Source organism: Harpia harpyja, chromosome 21 (assembly GCF_026419915.1).
Source record: "Harpia harpyja isolate bHarHar1 chromosome 21, bHarHar1 primary haplotype, whole genome shotgun sequence".
Taxonomy (NCBI): Eukaryota; Metazoa; Chordata; class Aves; order Accipitriformes; family Accipitridae; genus Harpia; species Harpia harpyja.
The window spans coordinates 8,559,763-8,568,764 of NC_068960.1; the positions used below are offsets into that span (position 1 = coordinate 8,559,763).

Here is a 9,002-nt window from a genome sequence, read left to right on the forward strand (position 1 = left end):
TGCTACACAAACAGTATTTGAACAGGATTTTTTTTTTTTTTTGCTTAGTGGTCTAATGATGAAACTCTATCACATGTAGTGTCTACAGATAAGATAACAAGTTATCACATTTAAACATTCATTACAGGCATCTCTTCAGAAGTTAGTAGTGCTTCATTTCATCTGACTCCTTGGATCAAGCATATCAGAGAGTGGTTTTTTTTTTCCTGCCCTACATCAGATGGAGAAGTTGGTATTTTCTGCTTAAATCAGAAGAAATTTAATATGACTCTGTCCTTTTTGCCTATCTGGCCACTTATCTTGTTTCGTTTGCAAATATCATATGTATTCTCTTGAGATAAAAATAGTGCAAGATGATTAGTTAGGCAAGTTCATTTGACACCATTCCCCCTTCGTGACGCTGAAATCTAAAATCTGTATATGGTATACAACTTAAAGTATATATATGCAAGCTCAGCTCTGCTGGAGACACACAGCAAGTACGTTCCTCCCAACCAGATTGCTTCCCTATCCAGTCAAGAAGACCACAAAGGTAAGCTGATTAGATCCTCTGCTTTGAGAAAAAGAAACACAAAAGCAAAATGCTCCCTAAATGGAAAGCACCTATGCAATTAAAATATCTATTCTTGTATCAGCTTCCAGTATGTTGTATCTTTACAGGATAACATAGAATAGAATCAGCATTCAGATCACAGGATGGAAAAAGACAGGAACGATGCCCCTTGTAAAAAATGCTGCAATTTTTAGGTTTTCCTTCATCTCTTCCCCATTTTTAATCCTGTCAGCAGTGGGAATTAGGTCAATGGCAGAGCTCCAAATTATCTTGCCTAGTACTGAGAGGGGGAAGTACTTTGCACAAGAAGCCACTGGGACAAAATAATTGCTAGCAAAACAAAAGTAACTCATCAGTTTTAGCCGGAGAAGTACCCATTGCCACAAGCGTGAATTTGTCGCATTGTCTCCCTGCCCCTTCTGAGATATTCAGAAAGGGACTGAAATGATTGACAATTTCATCTGCTGCAAACCAACAGGTACAGAGGCAGCCAGTCCATATTTTAGGCAAAGTTTAAACCTGTGTGTAGATCTCAAACCAGCACACAGACTATAAATGGTTATCAGCATTGGTTTCCTTCTCATGAATGCTGCTTTCCATGCTTAGACAGGAAGAATGATGTTGTTGAAGATCAGTTAGGGATCCATGAAAAGATATTTCTGTTCTCTTGTGGCTTTCAAGAATAACTTTTCTATGCCTTAGTTCCCCTTCCTTCATTAACGTGAAGCTACTTTATAGTAATGTCGCAAGTTTTAAATTGTAACCAGTCTGCACTGATGTGTGCAGTGTACCAAACTGTAAATGCATCAATGCTATGTTCACACTAAAAAATTGACTAGAAATTCAGGCCTTGTAGCATTTTCTTAAGCGATATATATTACACTGGCAAACTATTGCAGCTGTTGGTAGCTGAATGGGACAAAGAGTCTCTTTTGTCAAATGCTGCTGTATCAGAAGAAAACACCTCCTCCACTCTACAAGGAATGACTTTAAGTCTCAATATGTCTGTTCTAAGCACATCAATATACTGAAATGCCAAAATCTGGATAAAAATCTGGTTTATTATCACCTACAAGGAATTAAAAAAAAAAACCACAACATACTTAAGAAAACTTTTTTATAAAGTTATCATGAAATGTAGTCTTTTAATGATGCAGCAGCCCAGCAAGCCAAATTTATAGTGTAGTTACATTTGTTGCAACTAAATACAGGAGGAAATTACTCTCCAAATTTAGATTTCCTTGAAATGAGTAAAATTATTATTATTTATTCTACATTATTACCTTCATTCTTTGAAAAGATCACTACATTTATTGATAATACTAGATTTTTTAAATTCCAATTACATTTATTCCAGATATAGTTCTAGGGGACATACTGAGCCTTATCTTTTATGTATGCTGTAAATATATGCCAATTTTAATTGAGTAATAATCCACCTCCAGGAAAACCCACACAGAAGTCATGAAGTTTTGTGGTGCTAGACACCTTTGATTCGTTCTCCCAGTGCAGTACAGGCATCAGATCTTCCTGAAGCCCCACACTGCCGCATGCAGAATTCCTCCCTCATTACCCAGCTTTAAGTGGAAGCACCTGCTGCAGACATCTGTTACAGTACGCTCGGCTTACAATTAGATGAATAATGTCTCCCCTATCATATACTGTCACAGCAGCAACTTCAAATAGAGCCATAAAAGAGGTAGAGAAGTCATTTTAATGACTAAGTAGCTCACATTTAATTTATTTTACAGTTCAACAATGGCCATCACTGACATCCTTTCTGCTAAAGATATTGAATCTGCTCTCTCCAGCTGCCAGGGTAAGGAATGGTCTCTCTGCAGCCAGAAGATGCGTATCATTTTTATGTCTTAAGATGACATGCCTATCATTTTCCCCTTAGATTCCTTTTGCGTGAGATCTCTTTCTAGCTATGTTACAGTATAGCCCCTTGAATTCAGAAATTCTCACAAGTGGTTATTTGGTGGGTAACACTCCCCAAAACACAGAGCAGCAATTAAAGGGCCACAGTTTCAGTTAGGGCTGGCTTAACTCTAAACTCTGTAAATTTTTAAACCTGTTAAAGATTTATATTTAAATAGTTAGCCTTTGCCTTCAAAATGTCAAAAAAAGCCTCAGCTTGCAGAATCAAAGTGTCATTTGTGAAGCAATGACCAGTCTCATTTCTCTTAAAGAGTTCTGCAGCAAGATCAAGCCAATTTTCCAAATGCTCAAAGAGCTAGTTTGACTGTGAATTACTTACTTTTCTACCAAATTCTTCACCAAAGCAAGGACTAAGTGAAAATGAAGTAAGAATTATAGGAGTTGGCCTGTAAGCAACAGTAGCACCCTCTAAATATTTATTATTAATTGCATGTGACATTGCATAAATCCTGATTTAGCAGAATGTGCATTGTAGCAGAAAACTTCAAACTGGCTGAAAGGATATATGACCACAGGCACAGAGCGATTAAAAAGGGAAATTATCCACTGTATCTTCTTTTTTGCTACACCGGGGAACAAGAGGAAGAGGAGCAGGCTGATGCTTAAGAAAACATATACATATTCCCAAGGAATACATACAGTAGTAGCAACTTCAAGGGAAAATATTTAAACAACTTCTGTTCCTTCCAGCTGATGATTCCTTCAACTACAAGTCTTTCTTCTCCACGGTTGGTTTATCCAGCAAAACTCCTGATCAGATAAAGAAAGTTTTTGGAATCCTTGATCAGGACAAGAGTGGTTTCATTGAAGAAGAAGAGCTTCAGTAAGTACTGTTCAGCTGCTGTACTTCTTTAAAAAATGTAAACCTTTGAACTTGCTTGGTGTCCTAGAAGAAACTTGCTGTTGTTTTAAAAATAAAATACAATTCCTTGTCTCTCCTTGAATCTGTATGGATTTCCTCAGATGATAAGAGGCATTACCTTATGGGTTTTTTGGCATGGGTTTAAGAAAACCGGAAACACCGGTATGCCAAGGACATTTCAGAGAATAAAACTCAAGCACAGTACTCTACCCTGTTCTATTTCAGGCTGTTTCTGAAGAATTTCTCTTCGAGTGCTAGAGTCCTCACCTCCGCGGAGACCAAGGCTTTTCTGGCTGCAGGTGACACTGATGGTGATGGCAAAATTGGAGTGGAAGGTAAGACTTTTGGAAACTTCATAAAACTTATGTTTTAAAATGAATGCATTTAGGGCTGCATTTAAAATGTGGCATGAAGAATACATCCAAGTACTTTGGCCTGGTACTTTCTGCCACAATTTTTATACTAGTGAACACTCCTTTATTTTCATAGCTTTATACACATTTGGTCTCTGTTGCAAGCAACAGCATATTTAGGCCCAATGTAGAGCCTGTTCTTCCAATCAATAACAACAGCTTTGGGGTTAATTCTGCTGTGTGTCTGATCCATAGACTCAATGTGCCAGATTTTTAAAACATCCTGAACACTTACTCATTCTTTACATTTCCATTTCAGCAGTGGATGCTCTGCACTTCTGGCCATATGACACTTTCATTTCTAAACACACCTCCACCTACATAAACTTATTTCTTCATCTACCACTATCAAACATTGGTCAGTATTACTGAGTGGTTAATTCATTAATGTAAAATAAGACTGGTATTGTTTTTCAAGGCTAGAACTGCTGCAATGCAGCACAGAATTTTGTGCTGGAGAATTATCTGATAAGTGCAAATTTCACTGGGCAGTCCTTCTACAAGAAACTAAATCAAATTACTAAAGAAAACCTCACAGGGATGATGTGAACTGGCCAGGATATTTCTTTTAGAAATTGCGGCAAAGGAAAATAGGACATTATACATCATATATTAGAGATTAAGTCACTGAAAACAGGGCTGTCTCAGCTGAACTAGGACAGGTGGCAATAACTCTAACAGACACACGTGCTAATCTTAGCCAGATTTTGGGAGGAGAGAGAGATACACGGTTGGAGGAATTTGCTTTAGCAGCAGCTTTTGCAGCTTCTGTTTATGAGCCCCAAATAGGGCATTATATTACACAGATCTTAGCCCTTAACCATTGAATCTCCCATTCTGAAATTACATCACTACTGATATTTTTTCTTTGGAATAACAAAACCAAAAAATGCCTCAAATTGGAAGCTACAGGCTCGACCTAATTCACTCTCTGCTTCCTTGGCTATTATCAGAGTTGGTAATGGGTTAAAGATAGCTTACCTTATCTCAGGATTTCCCAAAAATATGAATTTACAGACGCACTCCTCCTCTCTGCACTTACTCTTTTTAAGGAGTGAAAAATCTGTTACGCCCCCAGAATCTCAGTTTAGCAGTAGCTTGTGCAGTGTTATAATAACTTTGGGAGCCCTCCATGGCTAGGAGTTCAAGTCATTTTTATCTATCTTTTCTAAAGATGTTAAAAACCACTTTCATCTAGTTTTATTCTCTGCCTTTCTCATTTTCTTCCGTGACAGAATTCCAATCTCTGGTGAAGGCATAAACAGCATTAGACCAAAGGCAACCTTGGACTGACTCTTCCAATTACCTCGTCCAACAAGCACTTCAGATTCAGCATGTGTTTGTACATTTTTATATTGTTTCAGGCGTTAACAATTCCCCATACATCAAGTTCACACACCGGATTGCTGAGAAATCTTGAAATGTACAGATGTTTTGGTCATGTGGTGTTGTTACATTTCCACTGTAAAGAAGGCACTTTGTGATTTTTCAACCACTCATAATGTTAAAATTCTGGCTGGAAGAGGGGAGGAAAAGAATTTTTAAAAAATCCCCAACTTTGGGGGAAAAAGCTGCTTTTTAAATTTTGTTTAGGTTTTCCATCCTCATACTTGACCATGCTGACTCACCAGACACAGTTTTGATGATCTTAAACAATATGACATCTTTTAAGGCTTAATTGTACTGATTTCACTGAGTTTTATTTCTGCTTAATTCTCTGATCCTTGAGGAAAAGCAATGCTAACAAGATAGCTAAAAATAATTTATATTAAGTCCCAACCCTGAGAATATGAGAAAAAAATTTAAGAGGAGTTGACACATAGTTCAAAGCATGGAATAAGTTTGTGGTTAATTTTATAAAATGAAGTACTAGGCTACAGCATGTATCATCAGAAAGTGTTTATGGCCTAAAACGTAACCCTCCCTTAAGAAGATTTATCTTCCCTGAAATCTAAGGCAGCTGTGAGATAGAGGAGAAGGGTCTAATCCCAACTCTGACACTGTCACAAGTCACAGTCCCCTGACAACATGGCATGGCCACAAGCCTGGAGGTTTTTCTGTGAATCATGAACATGTTGCTTATTACCTCTTAATATGTACAAAACAATAATACCTTGCCACATCTGTGAATTTCTGTGTCTCCTACAGATGAAACCACAGCCAGTCTTGCTGTTTGATTACCTTAAAGCTCTGTTACGTTGCTAAATAACGGCCATTACTCAATTCTTTCATTTATTATATGAATAATCATCTATATTATCCATAATATTAGCAATTTTCTTAAGTCTGAAAATTACTAAGAACTAGTCTTTCCTTTGATAAGTGTATAACAGGATTTAGAGCTAGTTACAGCATTGTCTTCATTAATGGACAAAGTAAATAATGTTCATGGTTAAATGCAGAGCTCAACAGACTGAGTAGATGAGGTGCATTTCTGGCTGAGTGGGTTGGAAATTTCCCCACCAACATTTAGTTGTTTCCCTTCCCATCTACCATGACGTGGTTCCAGCTCACAAGCAGACTGTCATTTTAATACTCCCTGCTGAAACTGGATGATAATTATAACATAATTTGGCAGCTGTTTTGAAGAATGGCAGAAACAAAGCCTTCTGGAACTTTTATGTAACATTCAATGTTGGCATTTCCATGAATTGCGAGATGATTATGTGAGGCAAGTACAGCTCACTCATACCCAGGCATGTAAGAGAGCTATTCGGCAGATTTAAGACGGCTAATGCAAAAGAGGAATTCTAGCAATCAGACTCACTGAAGCCTTGGCAGAATTATAATGAATATAAAACCTAATTCTATCCTTACCGCCTTTGATGTTAAATCTGGGCTTAAATTATAGCTGCTGTTAATTGCAGCACTGAAATATTTTGCATAATGATGAGACTCTGTTGGTTCCTTTTACTTTATTCATTTTCCTATCTGCTGAAGAAAAAACCCCAAAGCAATCCAGATCTGCAGTAATACACAGATGTAATATATACATTATCTCCTCACACTGCTAATCACTAAAATATCATGTCACTAGTTCACAAGCAGATGGCACACACAATACCATAAGTGACAGACCTGATACGGCATTCCTTGTGCATCTGAAAGTCTCATGTGCAATGCAAGAAATGCAAGACTACATAGTGGCCTATCCTGTATTTCAGAGATGCTAAACAACTGAACATCACTGCCTTCTGTTGCCACAAGGGGGAATTAAGTACTTCTGAGAATCGGGCGATTCTTGTGTATGTTGCAACTTTATGTAAAACTTAGATAATATTGTTTATGAGAAAATCTGTTCTTCTTAAACAGTAAATTGTGGCAAGAACGTAAGTTTTAAATCTTATTAAAACCATCCAGCCATTTCATTAGAAGGAATTACAATAAAACTCAAAAAAATCCCCGATTTTAAACAAAGCCCATAGACCATTCAGCAAAAACGTCTAGTCCCTAATAAGTCTTCTGTTGGCACTAGGACCCACACTTGTAGAGATAACCAAACCAGAAGAGAATATTTTCTACCTAAAAGAAACAAATTCGAAAAATTTAAAGTTTTCTTGGAAGGTTCATTTCAATGAATTCAAGTTCAGCCAGTGGCAGCCTTCAATTTTCTTGGGGAATAGCATATTCCCTAAGTGTTCTCTGAACTTGACAATGTCATTGCACTAGAGAAAACCTTTGATTGCAAGATGTCCATGTGGATGCCATCTGAAGTAGTAAAGAGACAAATGGTGATATCACAATGTTACCACAATTAAGGTATAGAATCACAGAGTAATTAATGCTGGAAAGAATCTCTGGAGGTATCTGGTGCAATCGCTTCCTCAGAAGGCCAACTTAGGGCACATTGCTCTAAGCTGAGTTTGAGTATCTTCAAGGATGGAGGTTCTATAACATCTCAGGACAATCTAATAAGTAAGGATTAAACCCTCTGCATCAACCTTTTATGAATGAAGTACACAAATAAAACACTGCTGAGTACACAGTTAAAAGCCAAAATTCTGTTAGAAATTGTTTATGCTACATCAAATCAGAAAGGATCTAACAACACCCTGCATTATCACACTGATAACCTGTTCTCAGGTTTAGAGTTAGACCGTCCTACTTGGTGTAATACTCAGTATAATACTGCTTCATAATTCTCAGGATAAAGGAAACGTTTTTTATATGGTTTACCTTTACTTAAGACAATTAAACAGCAACCCAAAATGTGAATGGCTGATCTGAGTTTCACTGAGCCCAAAGACTGTAAGTTCTCAGACACATCTCATTCCCCTCATTACCCCATATGAGAAGTTTAATTTCTAATCCTCTCAATACTTCTTGTAAAATAAAGACGTACTATGATCTCTTTAAAGTGGGAACTAAACACAAAGAAATTGATTGTCCTACACAAGCTCTTAGAAAAGGGATATAGAAGACCAGGGTGTTGAACCCCATATCCCAAACCCACCCTAGTGCTCTAGCCACTGAATCCATCATCTCTCTTAAACCAAAATTTTGAGTTGTCCTGATAAAGGAGCAGAGTCATGCAGAAGATAAAATCTCCTGGTATTTAGTGGAAGCTGGCTGCCTCCTAACTTCATGTTCCTTTGGAAATCCCAACTTAGAGCCATTTGTAAACTTCAGATTCAGTTTCAGCTCTCCAACTGTTCAAAATCTCACAGTCATCTTCTAACAAGTAAGAGAGCACAGAAAGGGCAAGGGGATGTCAGAACATTCATTGCACACATAGATTGGTAAAGTTTCTTCTTTGAGTTAGCAGCCAGCCCATGTGGAAAATCTTTGATGCAGCATCATGAGAGGCGCCTGGAGCTCTTCACACAAACAGTGTGGGCAGAGGGGGCCAAGGCTGGATTCATTTCCTGGAATGAGTTACTGAAATAGATACATCTTGATTAAATCCCTGAACAGACATGTACCTAACATTTTCGTGCTTAATTTTTCATATATTTTAAAACACTTTAATAAATGGATGCTGTGGAATATGAACTAATTTAAAGTCCTCACATTTTATGAAACTTAATTTCCATATTACTTTTGCTTGCAAGCACAGAAAGATACCATTACATTGATATGGACTGTCTGGTACACTTTCTATACTGAAGGTCTATAGAGCACACTATCTAGCAGTTGGGATATGGCTGTTCCATTACTTTTGATTTGCTTATCAGCATATCGTACACTCAGGAAAACAAGATAATCAGAGTTTTTGTATATCAAGCTCCAGAAA

At 37.4% G+C, this 9,002-nt stretch overlaps 1 protein-coding gene across 1 annotated transcript; it reads left to right on the forward strand.

Annotated features, from left to right (window-relative positions):
- Window positions 1-425: 425 nt before the first annotated feature.
- LOC128134975 (parvalbumin, thymic) lies at window positions 426-8,765 on the forward strand. Its single transcript, XM_052773380.1, has 5 exons — window positions 426-532; window positions 2,305-2,372; window positions 3,185-3,317; window positions 3,582-3,691; window positions 5,005-8,765. Exons 2-5 carry the CDS (start codon window positions 2,312-2,314, stop codon window positions 5,028-5,030), a joined length of 330 nt encoding a protein of 109 aa, XP_052629340.1. The 5' UTR covers window positions 426-532; window positions 2,305-2,311; the 3' UTR covers window positions 5,031-8,765.
- The last annotated feature ends 237 nt before the right edge of the window (window positions 8,766-9,002 follow it).

Excerpts from the sequence above, each read along its gene's own strand:
- LOC128134975 (XM_052773380.1), top strand. The coding sequence starts at position 2,312 with ATGGCCATCACTGACATCCTTTCTGCTAAAGATATTGAATCTGCTCTC. Across the intron at positions 2,373-3,184 it reads TGCTCTCTCCAGCTGCCAGG|CTGATGATTCCTTCAACTAC; the intron begins GTAAGGAATGGT and ends TGTTCCTTCCAG. Across the intron at positions 3,692-5,004 it reads TGGCAAAATTGGAGTGGAAG|AATTCCAATCTCTGGTGAAG; the intron begins GTAAGACTTTTG and ends CTTCCGTGACAG.